The 25,109-nt window shown below is 38.1% G+C and overlaps 3 protein-coding genes across 4 annotated transcripts in view; all 3 read left to right on the top strand.

Moving 5' to 3' along the window:
* On the top strand, positions 1-4,510 carry LOC129111618 (ras-related protein ralB-B-like). Of its 2 annotated transcripts, none has more exons than XM_054623640.1 (6): positions 1-142; positions 1,765-1,792; positions 2,668-2,825; positions 2,908-3,116; positions 3,857-4,031; positions 4,200-4,510. In XM_054623640.1, exons 3-6 carry the CDS (start codon positions 2,712-2,714, stop codon positions 4,305-4,307), a joined length of 606 nt encoding a protein of 201 aa, XP_054479615.1. In that variant the 5' UTR covers positions 1-142; positions 1,765-1,792; positions 2,668-2,711; the 3' UTR covers positions 4,308-4,510. The 2 variants fall into 2 exon arrangements, with proteins under 2 accessions (XP_054479615.1, XP_054479614.1); XM_054623639.1 differs by having other exon boundaries at positions 2,665-2,825.
* Positions 4,511-6,780: 2,270 nt separating this feature from the next.
* Positions 6,781-11,361, top strand: LOC129111617 (fas apoptotic inhibitory molecule 1-like). The gene is made up of 4 exons (XM_054623638.1): positions 6,781-6,932; positions 7,760-7,988; positions 9,983-10,032; positions 11,086-11,361. The coding sequence occupies exons 1-4, from the start codon at positions 6,816-6,818 to the stop codon at positions 11,233-11,235; spliced, it is 546 nt and encodes a 181-aa protein (XP_054479613.1). The 5' UTR covers positions 6,781-6,815; the 3' UTR covers positions 11,236-11,361.
* Positions 11,362-14,468: 3,107 nt separating this feature from the next.
* agap1 (ArfGAP with GTPase domain, ankyrin repeat and PH domain 1) overlaps positions 14,469-25,109 on the top strand; it is a 101,005-nt gene continuing 90,364 nt past the window's right edge. Inside the window, exon 1 of the mRNA XM_054623635.1 lies at positions 14,469-14,797. Within this exon, the coding sequence (XP_054479610.1) occupies positions 14,623-14,797 (175 nt within the window). The 5' untranslated portion in view covers positions 14,469-14,622. The remainder of the gene's footprint in view (positions 14,798-25,109) is intronic.

Here is a 25,109-nt window from a genome sequence, read left to right as displayed (position 1 = left end):
CGAGACTACACGATCTCTGCTCAGAGTCCGCGTACAGCCGTGCAAGGTGGGGCAGCGCGTCTCCCGGTCAACTTGTAAAAGTGTAACTTTGTGTCGTTATATGGCGGATTTATCAACAAACTGCGTTGAAACACGTTAACAGGTAAGTCACGCAAGCTTTCCTGCGTAGTTTAAACCAGCTTTACGTGTTCTACGTCACGTTTTAACGCCGTTTTCCCCCTGAACGCTGTGTGCTGTGGCTTATCAGCGCGGTGAGTGACGCTGCCGGGGAGCCAATGGGAAGCGAGGGAGGGGAGCTGTGGCCAATCAGAGACGAGCAGGGGGGCGGGGCGTGTAGGGGCTGTAGTGTGTGTTGGTGTTCTGTCAGCTGATTGAACACAAGGAACAAGTTCCTCTTTTACTCATGTTATCACTATTATTATTACTATTATTACTACTATTACTACTATTATAACTACTATTACTATTATTACTACTGTTATTACTACTATTATTACTGTTATTATTATAACTATTATTATTACTGTTATTATTAAACACATTATTATATATATGTGTTTATTCAGAGGAACAGGATGAATGAAGTTCCTCTTTTACTCACATACACATGTTATTACTATTATTACTATTATTACTATTATTACTATTATTACTATTATCACTACTATTATTACTGTTATTACTATTATAACTATTATTATTACTGTTATTACTGTTATTATTACTGTTATTACTATTATTACTACTATTATTACTATTATTACTGTTATTATTACTGTTATTACTATTATTACTATTATTACTATTATTATTACTATTATTACTATTATAACTATTATTATTACTATTATTACTGTTATTATTATTACTACTTTATTACTGTTATTATTACTATTATTACTGTTATTACTATTATAACTATTATTATTATTATTACTATTATTACTGTTATTACTATTATTATTACTACTATTACTATTATTACTATTATTATTATTACTGTTATTACTATTATTTATTACTATTATTATTATTACTACTATTATTACTGTTATTACTATTATAACTATTATTATTATTACTGTTATTACTGTTATTATTACTGTTATTACTATTATTACTATTATTACTATTACTATTATTACTACTGTTATTATTATTATTATTACTTTATTACTATTATTACTATTATTACTATTATTATTACTATTACTATTATTACTACTGTTATTACTATTATTATTATTACTGTTATTATTACTGTTATTACTACTATTATTACTATTATTATTATTACTGTTATTGTTATTACTATTATTATTATTACTATTATTATTACTATTATTATTATTATTACTATTATTATTACTACTATTATTATTATTACTATTATTATTACTACTATTATTATTATTACTACTATTATTACTGTTATTATTATTATTACTATTATTACTGTTATTACTTATTATTATTGTTATTACTATTATTACTTCTATTATTACTATTATATTACTATTATTACTGTTATATTACTATTATTACTGTTATATTACTATTATTACTGTTATTATGAAACACCTTATTATATATATGTGTATATTCAGTGAAAGGAGGAAAGGTCACATGTCTTGTTTACAGTGGCTCTCTATCTGAGGGCCCCTATAAACACTAAATACTCAACACTAGTACGAGTACAACACTACAAGCACAAGCTACTGTGTTACAGCTTTATTAACTTTAGTGAACTCTTTTTCATCACAGGCTCGTTTTACAGCACTTTGAGAGTTTGGTAAGTAAAGAGATCATTCATAGTGTTTACCTTTGGTTCTCCAGCCAGTGTTGAGATATTCAAAGCATGTTATCTGTTCCTGCTGGTCTCTACCTGTTCCTACTGGTCTCTACTGGTCTCTACCTGTTCCTACTGGTCTCTACTGGTCTCTACCTGTTCCTACTGGTCTCTCTCTCTCCCCGTTGGTCTCTGACTCTCTTTACTGGTCTCTACCTGTTCCTACTGGTCTCTATCTGTTCCTGCTGGTCTCTACCTGTTTCTGCTGGTCTCTACTGGTCTCTCTCTCTCCCCGTTGGTCTCTGACTCTCTTTACTGGTCTCTCTCTCTCCCCGTTGGTCTCTGACTCTCTTTACTGGTCTCTTTCTCTCCCTGCTGGTCTCTACTGGTCTCTTTCTCTCCCTGCTGGTCTCTGACTCTCTTTACTGGTCTCTTTCTCTCCCTGCTGGTCTCTACTGGTCTCTCTCTCTCTCCCTGCTGGTCTCTCTCTCTCCCTGCTGGTCTCTGACTCTCTTTACTGGTCTCTCTCTCTCTGCTGGTCTCTACTGGTCTCTCTCTCTCCCCTGCTGGTCTCTTCTGGTCTCTCTCTCTCCCTGCTGGTCTCTGACTCTCTTTACTGGTCTCTCCCTCTCTGCTGGTCTCTACTGGTCTCTCTCTCTCCCCGTTGGTCTCTGACTCTCTTTACTGGTCTCTCTCTCTCCCTGCTGGTCTCTACTGGTCTCTCTCTCTCCCCGTTGGTCTCTGACTCTCTTTACTGGTCTCTCTCTCTCCCTGCTGGTCTCTGACTCTCTCTACTGGTCTCTCTCTCTCCCTGCTGGTCTCTGACTCTCTCTACTGGTCTCTCTCTCCCTGCTGGTCTCTTCTGGTCTCCTCAGTAGTCGGGCGGAGCTGTGAGCCTGCTGGACTGCGACGGACCGGTGTCATGGCCTCCGGTAAGAACAAGAACCAGACTTCTCTGGCCCTCCATAAGGTGATCATGGTGGGCAGCGGGGGGGTGGGGAAGTCCGCCCTCACCCTTCAGTTCATGTACGACGAGGTGAGTCATCCACACTACGTTACCCACAATCCCTCTCTGCCCTTCTGCTTCCTGTCTCACCATCACATCCTCTGCTCCTCAGTTCGTGGAGGACTACGAGCCCACCAAGGCCGACAGCTACAGGAAGAAGGTGGTGCTGGACGGCGAGGACGTCCAGATCGACATCCTGGACACGGCGGGTCAGGAGGACTACGCCGCCATCAGGGACAACTACTTCCGCAGCGGGGAGGGCTTCCTGCTGCTGTTCTCCATCACGGAGCACGAGTCCTTCACCGCCGTGTCCGAGTTCAGGTCTGATCCTCCGCCAGACTCCCTTTAGAAAAGAACACGTTTAACAAACGTAAATGTTTGTTGTTTAAGAGTTCAGGACTGTTTATCCACCAGACTCCATTTATAAAAGTAGACATTTTAACAAACGTTCAATGTCTACTTTGAGATCAGATGGTCTGAGTTCAGGTCTGATCATACACCAGACTCCCTTTAGAAAAGAACACATTTAAGGAACTAAAAATGGCTACTTTGAGAGTTCAGGTCTGTTTATCCGCCAGACTCCATTTATAAAAGTATATATTTAACAATCGTAAATGTTTGTTATTTACAAGTTCAGGTCTGTTTATCCACCAGACTCCATTTAAAAAAAAAGATATTTAAGGAACTAAAAGTACTTTGAGTTGATGTCTGTTTAGAAAAGTAGATATTTTAACGAAACCTAAACTAGATTCTTCTCAGCAGACCTCCTGCGTTTCATCCACTCTTAAAACCATCTCACGGATCACAACTTTATTGACAAAACCAGGACGGACAGTCTAGATTTATTTAAACACATGCACCTGTTTCACCTCCATTTCTCTGCTTTTTCTTTTGTGCTACATCTTTTAAAATGGATTCACCTGTTTTTCTTTAATCTGAAACCTTTTAAACTAGTTTTACACAACACAAGGTATAGAAATCTTGTATTAAAGAACTCCAACTGTAGTATTAGTACAACATGTATTCATATTTGATGGTAAACACTGTGTTTTCGGCCTCAGGGAGCAGATCCTGCGGGTGAAGGAGGAGGAGGCCATCCCTCTGCTGCTGGTGGGGAACAAGTCGGACCTGGAGGAGCGGCGGCAGGTTTCTGCTGACGAGGGCACGGCGAAGGCCACCGAGTGGGGGGTGCAGTACGTGGAGACGTCGGCCAAGACGAGGGCCAACGTGGACAAGGTACACGAACACGTTGGATTGATTTGAACAGAACGTCAGGTTAAAATGTGGCTAAATAAGGTTGAAAAGTGACATTTTATTACATGTTAAGGTTTATTATAACTGTTAATATTATATCAGTGACAATATGAATGTCTCCTCCTTGACGTCTCCTCCTCTGACCCTCAGGTGTTCTTCGACCTCATGCGGGAGGTCCGCAAGAAGAAGATGGCGGAGAGCAAAGACAAAAACGGACCGAGCGGAAAGAAGAAGAAGAAGCGCTGCTGCATACTTTAACTCTCAGCCGAGGTGACAAAGTGCCAAAACGAAATCAGTCAGTCGGACTCAAACAGGCGGAAAGAAAACCATGAAACTGTCTGACTGCTGCACAAACACTCACTCCATCAGCATGAATACTCATTCCTCACCTGCACCTTTATTTTTACACCTGAGTTTGTATTATGTTTCTCCAAATGTATAAAATCCACATTTAAAAAGAACCTGGATGTTTGAGGAATCTCACTTTAATTATTGTTTAAGTCTGTTTAAAGCCGTATACTCTACCTGTTCAGGTACTCTGTTCTCTACCTGTTCAGGTACTCTGTTCTCTACCTGTTCAGGTACTCTGTTCTCTACCTGCTCAGGTACTCTGTTCTCTACCTGTTCAGGTACTCTGTTCAGGTACTCTGTTCTCTACCTGTTCAGGTACTCTGTTCTCTACCTGTTCAGGTACTCTGTTCTCTACCTGTTCAGGTACTCTGTTCACTACCTGTTCAGGTACTCTGTTCTCTACCTGTTCAGGTACTCTGTTCACTACCTGTTCAGGTACTCTGTTCACTACCTGTTCAGGTACTCTGTTCTCTACCTGTTCAGGTACTCTGTTTACCTCAGGTACTACCTGTTCAGGTACTCTGTTCACTACCTGTTCAGGTACTCTGTTCAGGTACTCTGTACTCTACCTGTTCAGGTACTCTGTTCTCTACCTGTTCAGGTACTCTGTACTCTACCTGTTCAGGTACTCTGTTCTCTACCTGTTCAGGTACTCTGTTCTCTACCTGTTCAGGTACTCTGTTCACTACCTGTTCAGGTACTCTGTTCTCTACCTGTTCAGGTACTCTGTTCTCTACCTGTTCAGGTACTCTGTTCTCTACCTGATCAGGTACTCTGTTCTCTACCTGTTCAGGTACTCTGTTCTCTACCTGTTCAGGTACTCTGTTCACTACCTGTTCAGGTACTCTGTTCACTACCTGTTCAGGTACTCTGTTCTCTACCTGTTTAGTGCTACATACCTGTAGTTTTTATGGAGTCTTACTACCATAAACACAGCTCAAAGTACACCTAGGTGTCCGTGTACTTGTGGCCAGACACTGAACGTGTTCTCGTTCTTCTTCTTCTTCGTTATAAACGTTGAACAATCCTTTATTCTACGTTGAATCACAGACAGAATCACTATAAACTGAAGAAAAGCCGTTTTTCCAGGTTTATATTTTGTGCCTTAAACTCACCACCACTCGTCCACTTTAACTTTACTTTGTTTCTTGTCTTCACTCATTCCTGATGTTTCACTCTCACACTAAAGACATTCAGAGCTTTATTGTCTCTGGATTAATATCATTTATACTCCAGTTACAAAGGGAATCTTCTATTTATGAGTTTGTGGGTTAAAGGGACTCGTTTGTTTCAAAGTCATTTCATTTGATAATAAAACAAAGAGCAGACGGGTTTTTTTATTTACTGAAACATATTCAAATTCAGATACTAATTAAAAGAAAAAAATCAAAACAATTTGCCATTAAAAAAACGATTTGATTATTTCTATTTTTATAATAGTCTAATTTTCTGTACAAAAGTATGTATTTAATACATTCAACTTTTAAAGATGACAATAAATGAATCTATTTGGTTTTAATTGGAGCTTTTCTTTAAAATAAATGTCCATTTTTTTAACAAACAATTGTATTAAACTACATTTTTCTGTTTATAAACTGTTAAATAAATAATAATAATAATAATTCTTGTAAATCAGGTCACCTGTGTTACCTGACTTTACTTAAAACACAGAAATTAAGTAAATACAAACTTGTGTTTGTATTAAGAAAGTAAAAGTACAAACATGACTTATTTTATGTAATTAATTCTCCATCTGAAGGAGAAATAATAGAATTAAGATTATTATAAAATGAGCTGTGATTCATTCTTTGTCCACTAGATGTCACTACTGACTCAACTGATGAACAGAACGTTCATCAAATACTAAACAACATGAAATAAACTGGATTTTAACAGAAAAAGGATAATCCTTAATTGTTTGTTTCTCTTTCTTTCTTTACTTCTTTCTTTACTTGTTTCTTTCTTTACTTCTTTGTTTACTTGTTTCTTTCTTTACTTCTTTCTTTCTTCACTTCTTTCTTTACTTCTTTGTTTCCTGGTAAATAAATAAAGACTAAAAACTGTAGAAAGTATAAACTCTCACAAGGAGGAAACTATTTAAAATACTAAATAGGTTTTTAAACTCTGAGATGTAAAAACACCTCTTAAAGCTGTATTCATTTTATTATCAGATCTATCTGCATCTTCTCTGTCAGCGTGTCCATGCAGAGGTCAGAGGTCAGCTCCATGTGTTTACAGGAGGAGGAGGAGGAGGTGTTGTAGAGGAGGAGTTGTAGAGGAGGTGTCTCCTGTCCTGATTATCAGTGTCAGTGTCGTCCTTAAGCCTCTTACAGTAATCCACCTCCTGCTGACCAGAGCCTCCTCAGGACTCCTCAGGACTCCTCAGGACTCCTCCAGGACTCCCTGAGGACCGACATGCTGGGAGGAGACGAGGTGGCCCAGTGGGACGTGGCGCTGAGCGACGGCGTCTACCGGATCCAGTTCTCTCACGGAACCACCACCGGGAAACGGGTCGTCTACGTCAACGGACAGGTGAGACTCTGATCAGGTGGTCTGGATCCTCAGAAGAGGTCTGAAGAGGTCTGAAGAGAGGAGAGGATCCAGGTCTCACTAAAACGAGTCTGGTGACAGAAATATATCATGTTGTTCAGATGATGTTTGGTTGAAATACTAATACAACAGTGTAGAAATACTCTGATACAAGTCAAAGTATTAGCATCAAAATATATGTGAAGCACCAAAAGTAAAAGTACTTTTTCTGCAGAATAGAAGTACTGATGCTAAGTAATTAAATATGTATAAATATGATGATAGTACAGTAGTAAACGTACAATATTTACTCAGAGAGGACGTAGAAGTAGAAAGTAACATTAAAGAAATGGAAGTACTCATGAAAAGTACCTGAAACTTGTACTTGAAGACATGTACTTAGTTCAGCATTCAGAACATTAAGTAAAAGTAGCAATACTACAATTTAAAATACTACATAGAAAGTAATTTAACAAAAAAGTATACGAAGTATTGGGAACTAAATGTACTTAAAGTATAAAAAGTAAAAGTACACAAATGACCCCCCACCAGAGGTGTATGTTGTACTTTAATGTAGTAAATAAATATGAGATCTTCTCATTGAACTCTTGAACTTCAAACTACTCCTTTAGTATTTAAAGTTACTTGTATTTCTGTGGTAACAAAGACCTCACTGCAAGTACTACTACAGTCTAGTATTTAGATATATTAGTGTACATGTGGTACACTTCTACTTCACTCCATTTATCTTCCTGTAATAGTTTTGTGCAGTGTTCTGGGGAGTACACACAGTAGTACCACCAGTACACAGGTGTTGTTTTTCTCACCAGGAGGTCATCAGAAGGGACTGGCTCTTCAAGCTGGTTGGCCGGGAGACGTTCACTGTGGGCGGAGCCAACACCAGGGCAGCCGTGGTCATCGAGGCCGTCGGAGGCTTCGCCTACGAGTACTCTCTGCAGCTGGAGGGGCGGAGCCTGCAGAAGTTCACCGCAAACCGGGCTCTAACCTGCATCACCTGGCTGCTCCGCCTGGACGGGGAGGACTGTAGGGTGGTCCTGGGTGAGGGGGGGGGCACGCTGCCTCCTGACTGGACGAAGAGACATGAGTGATGATGACATCATATGTGTGATGAGAGACATGAGTGATGATGACATCATATGTGTGATGAGAGACATGAGTGATGATGACATCATATGTGTGATGAGAGACATGAGTGATGATGACATCATATGTGTGATGAGAGACATGAGTGATGATGACATCATATGTGTGATGAGAGGCAGTGATGATGACATCATATGATGAGAGACATGAGTGATGATGACATCATATGTGTGATGAGAGACGAGTGATGATGACATCATATGTGTGATGAGAGACATGAGTGATGATGACATCATATGTGTGATGAGAGACGAGTGATGATGACATCATCATATGTGTGAGTGATGATGACATCATATGTGTGATGAGAGACATGAGTGATGATGACATCATATGTGTGATGAGAGACATGAGTGATGATGACATCATATGTGTGATGAGAGACATGAGTGATGATGACATCATGATGATGACATCATATGTGATGAGAGACATGAGTGATGATGACATCATATGTGTGATGAGATGATGATGACATCATATGTGTGAGAGACATGAGTGATGATGACATCATATGTGTGATGAGAGACATGAGTGATGATGACATCATATGTGTGATGATGATGACATCATATGTGTGATGAGAGACATGATGATGACATCATATGTGTGATGAGAGACGAGTGATGATGACATCATATGTGTGATGAGAGACATGAGTGATGATGACATCATATGTGTGATGAGAGACGAGTGATGATGACATCATATGTGTTATGAGAGACATGAGTGATGATGACATCATATGTCTTATGAGAGACATGAGTGATGATGACATCATATGTGTGATGAGAGACATGAGTGATGATGACATCATATGTGTGATGAGAGACGAGTGATGATGACATCATATGTGTCTTATGAGAGACATGAGTGATCATCATATGTGTGATGAGAGACGAGTGATGATGACATCATATGTGTGATGAGAGACATGAGTGATGATGACATCATATGTGTCTTATGAGAGACATGAGTGATGATGACATCATATGTGTGATGAGAGACATGAGACACGAGTTCAGAAATACCACAAAATGTTACTGCAGTTAAAGTAGAATAACACAAAATAATACTACAGATATACTCTAGAAATACCACAAATAATACTTTTGTTCCTGTAGAAATACCACAAAACATTACTTCAGATACAGTAGAAATACAACTAGTAGAAATACCACAGAATAATACTTAAGATTCAGTAGAAAGAAAAAAAAATGTAACTGCAGTTACAGTAGAAATACCACAAAATTTGACTTTGGTTACAGTAGAAATACTTCAATGTAGAAGTACTCCTGAATACAAAGTATAACTTCAGATACAGCAGGAATACCAGAAAACATTACTTCAGTCACAGTAAAAGTACCACAGTGTAGAAGTACTACTCAATACAAAATATTCAGATGCAGTAGAAATACCATAAAATGTAACTTCAGATGCAGTAGAAATATCACTGTGAAGAAATACTCCTCACTACAAAGAGTTACTTCACTTAAAGTACTCCTGATGCCGACAGGATCCTTTATTATCCAATATTATTTGGTTTTGATCATGAACAAGTACATGCACAAATGTGGTGCAGTGGAAGTATATTTTTGCATAAAATGTAAATACTCAAGTGAAGTACAACTACGTCAAAATTGTACTTACGTGTTTTAGTGAATATACTCTGGCAACAAATGAACAACTTAGTTACATTATTTTCACTCATTCCTTCTTGTTTCTTGCAGCATTTCATCTTTATGTTATATATTTTTATATATGTATGTATAAATATGAATATATATGTATATATATATATATATATATATATATATATATATATATATATATATATATATATATATATATATATATATATATAATACTGTTGCTCTTGTTTCCCACAGAGAAGGACACGATGGACGTTTGGTGCAACGGACAGAAAATGGAAACAACGGTGAGAAAGTTTCATTCATAATAAATAAATAATAATAATAATAATATCCAGTGATTTAAACCTCAATGAGAGTCTGACAGCAGCTTTATTTTATTTAATGTAACTGAGATTAAAAACATTTAACTTCCATCTGGAGCGATAGAATATTTAAATAGAGCATCATATAATCTGAGATACTAATCTGGGTTTAACAGCTGATGAGGCCTGTTGTTTGATTCTCTCTGGGTCACATGATAACAGCTGTTGTACCAGAAACATTTAAATAAAGTTATTCTACTTTAAATCCAGAGGTTCAGAGAAGTTCCTGAATAATAATAATAGATAAATAAAACATGCAGTTTTTACCATTTATTGTTATAAGATACTAAGTGAAACTTTCATTTTTCCAAGTCTATATTAAAAACACCTCCTGGAATGTCAAAAAAGTGTATATTACATTTGAAAAAATACACTTATGTAGTTTATACCATATACTGGGATTTTTTTTATACAGAAGTATATTTATTTTACTCTAAAATGTGCATTTTTTAATATACAAAAGTATATTTATTTTACTCTAAAATGTGCATTTTTTAATATACAAAAGTATATTTATTTTACTCTAAAATGTGCATTTTTTTAATATACAAAAGTATATTTATTTTACTCTAAAATGTGCATTTTTTTTAATATACAAAAGTATATTTATTTTACTCTAAAATGTGCTTTTTTTTAATATACAAAAGTATATTTATTTTACTCTAAAATGTGCATTTTTTAATACACAAAATTATTATTTTTTTTCTCTCAAATGTGTAACTTTTTTGACACAAAATTACATACATTTCTTCTCTAAAATGTGCATTTTTTCCCCCACAAAAGCATGTTCATTTTCTCTAAAATGTGCTGATTTTCTATCAAGTGACTGCGTGTAAATACCTCTTAATATAAAGATCAACGATAAGGATGATTTAAAGCATTGAATAAGATTGAGAACCTTGATATTTCTCATATAAATGACTCATCTACAGTTAAATGTCTTAAACTCTGGCTGTGTTTGGTGGCCGTCCACAGGGAGAGTTTGTTGACGACGGGACAGAGACACGCTTCATGTTGGGGGAACACGACTGCTGCATCAAGGCGACGAGCGGTGGGAAGAAAAAAGGCGGCATTGTGCACAATCTACTGCTGGATGGAGAGAAGATAGCAGCTTCAGCACAATAGAGCCCATGAATGAGGTATTTACATGTACAGATACCACGCAGTACCAGCTGGGCTTTATTATGGAGTTGTTTTTCATCATTTATTTGACAAATGTACAAACCACACACACAAATATGTCCATGTAAATATATCAAATAAAGTGAAATGTATAATAAAATGCTTTATTGTGTGAATTTGATTTTTCTTTTTTTATTTGAAGCTTTATTTTCAAAAGGCCCCAAATTAACATTGCTGTAAAATTATGTGAATTAAAATCTTGAAAACATATAAATTATAAAAATAACAATAAACTAAATGTATTTTTTTTTTTTTTTTTTTTTTTTTTTGCGTAAGTCATTTCTGCGCAGAATCCGCGCAACACGTCCTTCTTGAATTCCACTACGTCAAGTACGCACCGCTTAGCGAGAGAAAGACCGGAACAAAGGCGGTTTGATTTTCAAAATAAAAACACTAAATATGTTTACCATGTACATTTTAGCAAAGCTTATAAAGTCTAAACTCATTTTAACGAACTTAAAACATTCAGGTATTTAAATCTGTAATTACACACCTTAATGAATAATCTTGTTTTATTTTAATAAACCGACTATCTATCAGACATACACACACAACGGAGTATAAGTGTGAAATGTCAACAAATATAAAAAACACACTTAATCACAGCAGTGGTTTTATTGTTTCATTTTCTGACTTTCTAAAGGACTCAGTTCATATTTAAAAAACAGCAGAAAATGAAAACACACAAGGGTTTCTCCACATTTAACAAACCAGTCACTGCACTGGTTTATAACCATTTAAACCAGTCACTGCACTGGTTTATAACCATTTAAACCAGTCAATGCACTGGTTTATAACCATTTAAACCAGTCACTGCACTGGTTTATAACCATTTAAAACAGTGGTTTATAACCATTTAACCCAGTCACTGGTTTGTAACCATTTAAACCAGTCACTGGTTTATAACCATTAAACCCAGTCACTGGTTTGTAACCATTTAAACCAGTCACTGCCCTGGTTTATAACCATTAAACCCAGTCACTGGTGTGTAACCATTAACCCACTGGTTTATAACCATTAAACCCAGTCACTGGTGTGTAACCATTAACCCACTGGTTTAAACCCATTAACCCACTGGTGTGTAACCATTAACCCACTGGTTTAAACCCATTAACCCACTGGTGTGTAACCATTAAACCCAGTCACTGGTTTACAACCATTAAACCCAGTCACTGGTGTGTAACCATTAAACCCAGTCACTGGTGTGTAACCATTAACCCACTGGTGTATAACCATTAAACCAGTCACTGGTGTATAACCATTAAACCCAGTCACTGGTGTATAACCATTAACCCACTGGTGTATAACCATTAACCCACTGGTTTGTAACCATAATATATATATATATATATATATATATATATATATATATATATATATATATATATATTAATAATAAAGGAATATAATAATATGATGTACAGTGAAGGCGGTGGTTTTATTGGTTTTAGTGGTTTTATTGGTTTCAGTGGTTTTATTGGTTTTATTGGTTGTATTGGTTTTATTGGTTTTATTGGTTTTAGTGGTTTTATTGGTTTTAGTGGTTTTATTGGTTTCAGTGGTTTTATTGGTTTTAGTGGTTTTATTGGTTTCAGTGGTTTTATTGGTTTTATTGGTTTCAGTGGTTTTATTGGTTTCAGTGGTTTTATTGGTTTCAGTGGTTTCAGTGGTTTTATTGGTTTCATTGGTTTTATTGGTTTCATTGGTTTCATTGGTTTCAGTGGTTTCATTGGTTTCAGTGGTTTCAGTGGTTTCAGTGGTTTTATTGGTTGTATTGGTTTCAGTGGTTTTATTGGTTGTATTGGTTTCATTGGTTTCATTGGTTTCAGTGGTTTCATTGGTTTCAGTGGTTGTATTGGTTGTATTGGTTGTATTGGTTGTATTGGTTTCAGTGGTTTTATTGGTTTTATTGGTTGTATTGGTTTCAGTGGTTTCAGTGGTTTTATTGGTTTTATTGGTTTCAGTGGTTGTATTGGTTTCAGTGGTTTCAGTGGTTTCAGTGGTTTCAGTGGTTTTATTGGTTGTATTGGTTTCATTGGTTTCAGTGGTTTTATTTGTTTCAGTGGTTTTATTGGTTTCAGTGGTTTCAGTGGTTTTATAGGTTTCAGTGGTTTCATTGGTTTGAGTGGTTTTATTGGTTGTATTGGTTTCAGTGGTTGTATTGGTTTTATAGGTTTCAGTGGTTTCAGTGGTTTCAGTGGTTGTATTGGTTTCAGTGGTTTCAGTGGTTTCATTGGTTTCAGTGGTTTCATTGGTTTCATTGGTTTCAGTGGTTTCAGTGGTTGTATTGGTTGTATTGGTTTCAGTGGTTTCAGTGGTTTTATAGGTTTCATTGGTTTTATTGGTTTTATTGGTTGTATTGGTGTCAGTGGTTTCAGTGGTTTCAGTGGTTTTATTGGTTTCATTTTCAGGTTTCAGTGGTTTTATTGGTTTCATTGGTTTCAGTGGTTTCATTGGTTTCAGTGGTTTCAGTGGTTTCATTGGTTTCAGTGGTTTCAGTGGTTTCATTGGTTTCATTGGTTTCATTGGTTTCATTGGTTTCATTGGTTTCAGTGGTTTCATTGGTTTCAGTGGTTTCAGTGGTTTTATAGGTTTCATTGGTTTTATTGGTTTTATTGGTTTCATTGGTTTCAGTGGTTTCATTGGTTTCAGTGGTTTTATTGGTTTCAGTGGTTTCATTGGTTTCAGTGGTTTATTGGTTTCAGTGGTTTCAGTGGTTTTATTGGTTTCATTGGTTGTATTGGTTTTATTGGTTTCAGTATTGGTGTCAGTGGTTTCAGTGGTTTCCGGTGGTTTTCCGCGGTTTCATTGGTTGTGGTTTCATTGGTTTCATTGGTTTCAGTGGTTTCATTGGTTTCAGTGGTTTCAGTGGTTTCATTGGTTTCATTGGTTTCAGTGGTTTCAGTGGTTTCATTGGTTTCATTGGTTTCAGTGGTTTTATAGGTTTCATTGGTTTCAGTGGTTTCATTGGTTTCATGGTTTCAGTGGTTTTATAGGTTTCATTGGTTTTATTGGTTTTATTGGTTGTATTGGTTGTATTGGTTTCAGTGGTTTCAGTGGTTTCGGTGGTTGTATTGGTTTCAGTGGTTTCAGTGGTTTCAGTGGTTGTATTGGTTGTATTGGTTTGAGTGGTTTTATTGTGAAGGCCTCTCCCGGACGCGTGGCGTCGTGTTTCCGGTCTCGGTGCTCCGGATGGTCCGCTGCTCCTCCTCCTCCGCTGCTTCTCCCTCCGCGGCCGGGAAGCTCTCCTGTTAGCATTAGCCTGTTAGCATCGTCCCGTTAGCTTAGCATCAGGGCCATGCTCCCCCCCCCTCTCCCAGCGCTCCCAGTATGAGCTACCAGCAGCACCTCGCCACCTCCGCGGCCATCCGGGCGGAGATCCACAGGTTCGAGTCCGTGCACCCGAACATCTACTCCATCTACGAGCTGCTGGAGAGGCTCGAGCCGCTGCTGCACGAGCCGCTGCTGCACGCGCAGCTGCGCGAGCACGTCATCGCCATCGAAGGTAGGACTGCTGGGAGGACTGGGAGGACTGGGAGGACTGGGGACACACCGGTGGGGGACTGGGGACACACCAGGGACACCAGGGACTGGGTTTACTGGGTTTAATGGGTGTAAACCAGTGGGTTACTGGGGAAAACCAGTGGGGGACTGGGGACAAACCAGTGGGGGACTGGGGACAAACCAGTGGGGGACTGGGGACACACCAGTGGGTTTAATGGTTATACACCAGTGGTTTAAATGGCTCCAAACCAGTGCAGTCACTGGTTTAAATGGTTACACACCAGTGGGTTACTGGTTATACACCAGTGGGGGACTGGAGACAAACCAGACACACCAGGGACTGGGTTTAATGGGTTTAATGGTTACAAACCAGTGGGGGACTGGGGACAAACCAGTGGGTTTAATGGTTGTACACCAGTGGTTTAAATGGCTCCAAACCAGTGCAGTGACTGGTTTAAATGGTTACACATCAGTGGGTTACTGGTTATACACCAGTGGGGGACTGGGGACAAACCAGACACACCAGGGACTGGGTTTAATGGTTACAAACCAGTGGGTTACTGGGGACAAACCAGTGGGTTTAATGGTTGTACACCAGGTACCGGGGACTGGTTACACACCAGTGACTGGTTTAAATGGTTATACACCAGTGGTTTAAATGGCTCCAAACCAGTGCAGTGACTGGTTTAAATGGTTACACACCAGTGACTGGGTTTAATGGTTATAAACCAGTGCATTGACTGGTTTGAATGGCTGTAAACCAGTGCATTGACTGGTTTGTTAAATGTGCAAAAACCCTTATGAAGTTTCATTTTCTGCTGTTTTTAAGGTGACTTTAAATATTAAATGAGTCCTTTCCACACACTTGGTTATAAACCAGCTAATGCACTGGTTTAAATGGCTCTAAACCAGTGGTTTAAATGGCTCCAAACCAGTGCATTGACTGGTTTAAATGGTTATAAACCAGTGCAGTGACTGGGCTGTTAGATGTGGAAAAACCCTCATTTTCTGCTGTTTTCTACACTTAAAGAAAGTATGAAATGAGTCCTTTAGAAAGTCCTTTCCACACACTTGGTTATAAACCAGTTATGCAACCAGTGCATTGACTGGTTTAAATGGCTCTAAACCAGTGCATTGACTGGTTTAAATGGCTCTAAACCAGTGCATTGACTGGTTTGTTAGATGTGGAGAAACCCTTATGAGTTTTCATTTTCTGCTGTTTTTTAAATATGAACTGAGTCCTTTAGAAAGTCTGCAGCACCTTTCCACACTTGTGTTATAAACCAGTTAATGCACTGGGATTATGCATGATTTGTTTCCCAGCTCCACATTGTGGGAGTTTAGGTGTTTTTAAAATAGATTTTATTCATGTGATTCAAGGAAAAAACAAATATACAAATACACACATTAAGAATAGTAGAAAACTAAATAAGAAAACCTATCTGATATCGAGAATAGACTCTACGCAGGGTCAGATTCAATGTTTTAATCAACGTTTAGGGGCAAAGGTGTCCAGGAGCTTCACTTTTTAATAAAAACATCTCTATATTTATATATATATATATTTATTTGTCGGATTGTAACTGGCTGAATACACCTGTGTCCTATCATATCTTTAGCATCGTGGTTATGATTGTGCATGTTGTACCAGCGTCTTTTAAACCAGATAAATTGGCATCAGAACAACACTTCTTTTCTCTTTTTGTCTTTTAATAACCAAAACAAAGACGCTCTGTGAGGGCTGCTGTCTGTGATCTTCTGTCTTCTTCAACATGAACAGCTACTTGAGCCTTCTTTAGTGCTACGATCTGTAAAACAATACACACTCGGGATTGATTTATTGATCAATGATGGCTGATATCCTTTACATGCTTTCATATGTTCTGCTGCTCGCTCTCCTCTGTGATTCAGTTCAAAACCTTAGAGATGTGAATGAACTCAGGACGCGTCACACGGTGGCTGTTGCCTCCTCCAGACGCTTCATTTGATTATCTGCTCCCATGATGAAGAAGATGAAGATGAAAGGAAGCTGGGAACTCTGTTTTCTAGATTGAACTAGAAGCTGCTCTCTGTGTGTGTTCAGGAACATCTGCATGTTGACGTGTTCACTCAGCCAGACCTCTGAGAGCTTTCAGCTTTGACTAAAGAGGTTTCTCTGCAGCTTTAAAGGTCATTTTCTAACCTTAACTCACAGGAAATGTCAGGCAGGGCTGCTATTAATAGACTTTAACTCTATTCCATAAATATTGGCTTTGAGTTAAAACAAAACAAATGCAGTTGTGTTACATTACATTACATTACATTACATTACATTACATTACATTACAGTCATTTAGCAGACGCTTTTATCCAAAGCGACTTACAGGAAGTGTATTCAACATAGGTATTCAAGAGAACTACTAGTCACCAGAAGTCATCAGTGCATCTCCTTTCTTAAACAAGCATCTTAAAGCATAAACCAGAGCAAAAGTATAGTGCAGAGGCAAATTACTACGACAAAAACAAGTGCTACAAACTACTACGTATAGGATAAGTGCAGTAAACGAATATGAATACAGTAAGTGCTACGAGGAAGGCTCAGGGTAGAGCTTCTTGAAGAGGTGAGTTTCAGACGTCTCTGCTGAAGGTGGAGTAAATGACTGGAGTTTGGCTGGAGTTTGGTTCAGTGTATTCCAGGAAAAGCAGAAGCGTGATGTGACTCAAATCAAAGGCTGCGTTTGGATGTGTTCAGTGGCTGCACATCTGTCTGAGCGACGCAACACAACAAAGAGTCAGAGCGGTGACTCGCCGCTTCTGTTCCCGTTCTCCATTTTCCCCTGAACACACCGGGCGCTCTGTGACTCACTCGGCCGGCTCTCAGGCTGGAAATAACCCAAAACAGCAGCAGAGGCCCAGCTGTCACCCCGGACCTCTGGACGCATGTTATGTAAACGCCCAGCTGTGTGTGTGTGTGTGTGTGTGTGTGTGTGTGTGTGTGTGTGTGTGTGTGTGTGTGTGTGTGTGTGTGTGTGTGTGTGTGTGTGTGTGTGTGTGTGTGTGTGTGTGTGTTTGTGTTTGTGTTGACTCCGTGATTCCTCTGAGGCAGGTGACTCGGTTGTTACGGCGACACAGATTCTCAGATGGGCGTTGATGCTCATTTGAATCTGAGGTGTGTGTGTGTGTGTGTGTGTGTGTGTGTGTGTGTGTGTGTGTGTGTGTGTGTGTGTGTGTGTGTGTGTGCACCAGGTGACACTGCTGGGAACAGAAACCACGTCCACTTCTTTTACGATCACATCACACTTTAAGGGAGATAATTAACTCTGACGCGTGAGAAAACTACAAGAACTACAAGAGGCCGCTTGTGTCAACAGGAAGTTGTGGATCAAGATTTTTCAGGAAAATAACCCTGCAGGGTTTAGAAAACATTCTATTTATTCTGTTAAACTTCTGTTCAGGTGCTTATTCTGGATGTTTTTATGACTATTTCAGACTGAAACATCTCCATTTATTAATATAATAGTATTGATTTAGTCTTTATAGATCCATGAAGAAGATTTAAAGGGTTAACCTGCTTCTTATCTGGGTCCAGGTTGTGTTCATTTAATTAGTAAAATGAGGATTTATTGTTATCTACTGCTGGACAGTATAATAACACTGATACTAAAGAATTATAGGCATCATGCTTTTGAATAGTTTGATTTATTTGTGGATGTTTTGCTGCTTTTTAAAGGAAACTCTTTAAAGGTCTTTAAAGTTAGATTGTCTGAATGAAACTCTGCAGTTAAACTCCTTTAACAGAGAGAATTGGTTGAACAGACCTCAGTAGATCAGAGCAGACGGGTGGAGAACAGGTGGAGCAGTTCTTCTGTAATCTCTCCACAAACACACCTTTTCTCTTTCTTTGTGTCTCCTGCTGCTTTTGTCTTATTTTGGCGGGCCTGCAGTCAGTGAAGGCACCATGTGACCTAGTTATTCCCGCTGTGTGTGTGTTTGTTCGCCCTACAGGATCTCTGTTTGTCCGACTCTCATGTTTCAACCGTTTGGGTTGAGCAAGGCAGCGGGACGGGCAGGGTTCAGGGTTCAACTCCCACTGACACCACCTGTAGTGGAGGTTAATCAGGATTTACAAGTGTTTGTCACACACAGGTACTTTAGAATAAGTGTTTTCACTCCTGTCATCAGTTCCTCCTGAATGTTGGTATTGATCAGATGATGCATCTCGCCTGGAGGCCGCCGGCTCACCTGTTACCTGGACGCTTTAGAGATGGTGATAACAGAACGTAGTGGAATCAATGTTTGTAAAGGAGGAGATAGAAAAGAGTTTATATGTGGTAGTTGAAACTGAAGGCGGAATTTTCAACAAGCAAATTTTATTTTATATATATATTTTAAATATTTCATCTTACTTTATTTTATTTAACGTTATCTTCTTTTATTTAATTTCACTTTATTTAATTTTATTATATATATATATATATTTATTTTTTTCTTACCTTATTTTATTTTACATTACTTTTGTTACCTTATTTTATATTATTTTACTTTGTATTTTATTTGGCTTTATTTTATTGACTTTTTTTTTTTTACTTCATTTTAGTTTTATTTTACTTTATATTTTATTTATATTTACTTTATTTTATCTTACTTTTATTTGACTCTATATTTACTTTTAATTTAATTGTATTGATATAGCAGCAGAAGCAGCTCATATGTCCAGAGATGCTGCAGGTTGATGAAGGGAAGGATTATGAATTCTATAAATGTGTTCAGACATTTATATAAATAACATCTAATGTTATAGATCACATTTAACACAGCTTTAGATTTATTTCAAATGTTCACGTTGCTGCGTCTACAAGTGTCTCTTTGTTTTCAGACCGTTTAATTAACGTCTGATCACAAACATGAGGATGTTTTCATCATCCTCCATGTCTCTCTTCTCTCTCTCTCTCTCTCTCTCTCTCTCTCTCATGACGTGGTTGTGTGGACAGCAGCTGGAGGCGTTCTGATTATGTAAGGTGCACTAATAACAGTAATAACGAGCCACAGGGCCGCGTTCTAAAACGTTACGTAACCGTCTGTCTGTAGACATTACGCTGAGATCTCTGCACCTTTTGTCCACATTAAATACCCACAATCCTTTGTTCCTCCTGCAGGCCCCTCTTTCATTAGGCCTGATGCACGAGCGTTCTGCATCATGCTCTATTGTAGCTGGATGTTTAGAGCGTTTCATATTCATGATCCTCTCAGAGGTTTCTCCAGATGAAATCAACAAACGCTTAATGCATCAATATTCCTGATTGGCTGCATGTTTATCAATTAATCTGACCAAAAAAAGAAGACAAATCTCTTATTTTGTTGATATTTTCACCTTTCAGAAACAGGAAACCAGATATTTGTTTAGCATCTGTTTCTAAAAATACGACTTAAAAGGATTCATCAGTTATGTAAATTGTTGCAGATTAATTATCCGTCAATAAACTCATTTATTGATGGCTTTAAACAGGATATATGTTTATTCTACACAGGAAACAAAGCGGCTTGTTTTAATAAGGAGTATTTTCTACACATATGTCCATTTAAACCAGAATAAATAGAATAAAAACATTCTAACCATAAATCCCAGTTTAGGAAGCGAGTAATGTTCTCCTTTGGTTCCGGTCAGACAGAGGTCAGAGGTCAATCAGTATTGCTAACAGCTGATCCAGTGAGAAGAGGTTAACTGGGATCTTACTGGGATCTTACTGGGATTAGCTGCAGATCGTAACTTTTCCTTCTTCCTTTAATCCGCCTCCAAGTGGTTTTATGGATCCGTTAAACTGGGATTAGAGAGGAGACCAGCAGACCAGTCCAGAGTCTGAAGACCCTTTAAGAGTTTATTGATTAAGGTATTCATCAATAGTTTAGGAGAATATGGAACACCTGGAACAGGAAGGAAAGGAAAGAGAAGATTTGATCAAAACAGATTTATCATGTAAACAAAATGCATATTTCAGAAACAACTGAAGAAGAGAAGCCGACTACAACTCCCAGGGTGCATTTCAGTAAGATGCATCCAATCACAGAGCTTCAACTAAAGAGTAAACATGAACAAAAAGTGATAATAGAACCTGTAGTTTAAACTGTGTAGCAGCAGAAGCGAGGCTCATGGGTCTCTGGTGTCTCTTCCTCCTCAGAACTGTGTTTAAATGCAGATAGATGACCTGTCGTAGATGATTAACAGCTGGAATATTAAGGGCAGTCTGTACTTAACATGATGTAATCTGGTTCCAGGCCTTCAGAATAAGAGTAGCTTTAGCTGACGGATTAGCACGCTGCTTTACATTTTATTTTGGGATTAAAATGGAGAAGCTTTTGCACGTTTGTCGGCTATTTTCATTAAATTAGCAACAACTGTTTACCATATTCTCTCACCAATTTAGACACATTTTATCTTTATTATATTTCTATAATAAAACAGGTGGCGTATTTCTTAAATTTAGATATTTATCTGCAGTTTCTGAGCAGAATTCTTTCCCTAAAAGGAAACAAGAGCTGTTGACATCAGTCCGTTACTTCCTGTCTCAGCATCACATCAGAGTCCTCCTGCAGAACGAGGTCTAACGAGATACCGGGTGTCCCCCGAGCCGGTCCTGATGCCCATTAAAACCCCGAGGATGCTCATTGATCGATCGGTCTGCAGAGGAAGAGGAGGATACATGTCAGAGATGTGATATGTGGAGGAGTCGGAGTGGGCGGCTGTTAGAGGAGGATTCATACGGATTAAATGGCTAAATATCAAGTGGGCTGATCGTGTGTCAGGAGAACCACAAATATGTCTCGATTAGTCGGCTAATCAATAATTAGGTTGTTTATTTCTGCATGTGATCAATCAGAAAAATTACGGTTAGATTTTAAACGTGTAATAGAAAGTATTGTTAGGAAGCAGTATTGTGATCAGAGTAATACTTGTATTAGTGTCAAAGAGAGACCATTGAACGCATCATCTGGGTCTCTGGGAACTGGCATCAATTAGCTAATTAATCAACAACTAATTTGATGTTTTAAATGCAGAAAAACAACAAAATCAATTGTTTTCAGCTCCTAAAATATAAACATTTTGTGCTTTTTCTCTGTTTTATATTGTGAATTTAATATTTTAGATTATTTAGACGTAAAAAACGATAAAAATATTTTTCACCATTTTACAGACTTTAAAGATTAATTCACATCACCAGTAATTCTCTCCACCATGTTTTCCCTCCTGAGTGAAGCAGTGCACTCTGGGTAAAAATCCTCCAGGGCCCCATTAGGGAGAGCCGCCGTTATCTGCGTTCCCCGACACATGACTGCACTTGAATGCAGCGCTGGTGTTTCTTATCTGCCCCTGACCTCCGTCGGCCCAACAAGCTCTTTTATTTTGGTTCACACAGGAAGTAGAGGCCAGAGGCGTGTTTACTCTTCATGAGTGATGTTGATGATGATGATGATGATGATGCAACAGACGGGACGAAGCACTTACAGATACCTGAGGGGTCGAGGCCTCTTATTATGCAACATGTATACCAGATAGAAACCTTTTTACAGTCATAACAGTTTGATAAGGTGATGCTTTTATTCTCTTAATTCATCTTTAAGTCTTTAAAATATCCCTTTTTCTCCAAGTTCAGGTTAAAATAATTAGTTTTAGGCTCATCACGCATGGTTTGTGAGGGACAGAGCGAGGCTAGCAGTTTCCCTCTGTTTCCAGTCTTTATGTTTAAGTTTGTTGGGCTGTCGTCAAAGGAATAAAATAATAAATACACATATTAATGGAAAAGAAACTCATACAACCAGAGCAAATCAATTTAATAATTGATTAATTGTTTTTCAAGCTAAAACACCAAAGAATCCAATGTTTGATCTTCTGAAATTGAAAGATTGTTTGTTTTTTTATTAGCAAATCAATAATTTTCAGATTGTTGATTGATCAAAACAAGTGTTTTAAAGACATTCATTTGTATTTTCTGACATGATTAATAGAGAAAAGAATCAGCAGAATAATCCATAATGACAATAATCAATAGTTGTAGCTCTAATAGGAGCATATGTGTTGTTAAAAACACCTGTATCTTTAATATAGTACTTTGGATTCTGCCAATATGCTTCTGGTTTTATGTTAAAGAACTACAGATCTGTTTAAATCAGATATTAATCCAGTGTCAGTGGAGCTCTCTCTCCATCGTCCCTCCATAAACAGCCTCACATAAACTATTGATCACACTGTTTATATAAAACACAAACCTGTGAGGACATCTGTCTCTGATTGGTTCAGAGCTGCTGGTCTGTTTGAATCAAACTGCTTCTTTTGTAGAAAACCAATCAGCATCCAGACTGGTTTCATGTACGAACGATTCCAACATGCTTTAATATAACTTTAATATAACATGGAACACTATTCTATTTCATACTTTTATTGTGAAAACTGCTTCCTCTGTCATCACCTTTGTTTCCAAACAAGAAATCCGAGATCTTTTCTGTAACAGGAGTAGTAAATGTTGATTGTCACGTAACCTCTTTTTCTAAACCTTACGAAGATGTTTTGTTCCCTAAATCTGATCAAGTAGTTTCTCAAGTTTATTTTGAAAGGACTGGCAGCATGCAGCAAGCGGAAATTGAGCCGTAACCTTTGAATACGATATGGTAGGAACTGTTGAATGAGGATACGTTGACGTTGGGTTTCCTGCTTCATTCATGGTTGAATAGAAGCTCTGTCGTTTACACTGATTTTAAGTAAATTAAATCTAATACCAGACATTTTCTGCTGTTTTCTGACATTCATGTATGAGTTATCTGCATGTTGTTGCAGTGAAATTATCCTAAAAGTGTTTCAGATGATTTCATCGACATAAACGTGTCGTCTGAATGGATGATATCAGAAACATGTGACTCTGCTGCTCCTCTTCCTCTCACATCTTTAATGGGTCATTGTGTCTGAATAATGCAGAGCTCCAGGCCTCTGCTGCTAATTCTGGTTTGGGCATCTCTCTGCTGATTGGCCGATCTGCATCTCATGGTTTTCATCCTTTGGTTGTTCCTCTCTGCTCGTTTGTGACCTCCAGCGTTTGTTGGCGGTGACTCATCACTGAGTCATTGTGTTGAGCTGAGAACCCCTCGTTACTGTCCGTCGTTGGAACAGACGGAGATAAAGAGCTGCTTCTCTCTGCATAAAGAGTGTTTACAAATCTGCATGTTTTAAAGACAGGAACGCTTAGAAGGAGAAGAACGGGAGGAACACTGATCTTTTAACTGTTTTTAGTTTAGAAGTTCTACGGAGAAAAACTCCTTTTATTCCAAAGTAGAGGACAGTGTCACCTCAAAATCATTCAACTGTATAAAGACATATTATTCTAAATAATCCAGCTAGTGGCTTTAATTCTTCTTCTTCTTCTTCTTCTTCTTCTTCTTCTTCTTCTTCTTCTTCTTCTTCTTCTTCTTCTTCTTCTTCTTCTTCTTCTTCATCGTCTTCTTATCCTTCTTCTGCTTCTCCTACTTCTTCTTCTTCTTCGTCTTCTTTATCTTCTTCTTCTCCTTCTTCTGCTTCTCCTACTTCTTCTCCTCTCTTCTTCTCATCTTAGTTCTCCTACTTCTTCTTCATCTTCGTCTTCTTCATCTTCGTCTTCTTATCGTCTTCTTTATCTTCTTCTTCATCGTCTTCTTATCCTTCTTCTGCTTCTCCTACTTCTTATCCTTCTTTCTCCTACTTATTCTTCTTCTTCGTCTTCTTTATCTTCTTCTTCTCCTTCTTCTGCTTCTCCTACTTCTCCTTCTCCTTCTTCTCATCTTAGTTCTCCTACTTCTTCTTCATCTTCGTCTTCTTCATCGTCTTCTTTATCTTCTTCTTCGTCTTCTCCTTCTGCGTCTCCTACTTATTATCCTTCTGCTTCTCCTACTTATTCTGCTTCTTCGTCTTCTTTATCTTCTTCTCCTTCTTCTGCTTCTCCTACTTCTCCTTCTCCTTCTTCTCATTTTAGTTCTCCTACTTCTTCTTCATCGTCTTCTTTATCTTCTTCTTCTCCCTCTTCTTCTCCTCATTCTCCATATTCTTCTTCTTCTCCTCTTCTTCTCCCTCTCCTACTTCTTCTCCTTCTTCTTCTTCTCCTCCTCCTCCTCCTCCTCCTTCTCTTTCAGATTTTAGACCAACACTGGACTGTAGTTCTCCTTGTATTCCAACCACAGCAGAATCACACAGATCCACAGATTACAGCGACTTTCCCACCAGTTATTCTGCCGATCGGACAGAAAGGTGACACCTGAGAGGTTTTACCTGTCCGCCCAGTTCCTGAGGAACAGAGCTGTATCTCTGATTCATTCAC

This window comes from Anoplopoma fimbria, chromosome 22 (genome assembly GCF_027596085.1).
Source record: "Anoplopoma fimbria isolate UVic2021 breed Golden Eagle Sablefish chromosome 22, Afim_UVic_2022, whole genome shotgun sequence".
Lineage (NCBI taxonomy): Eukaryota > Metazoa > Chordata > Actinopteri > Perciformes > Anoplopomatidae > Anoplopoma > Anoplopoma fimbria.
Note: the sequence above shows the minus strand (reverse complement) of the source record. Positions and strands in the feature narration are given on the sequence as shown.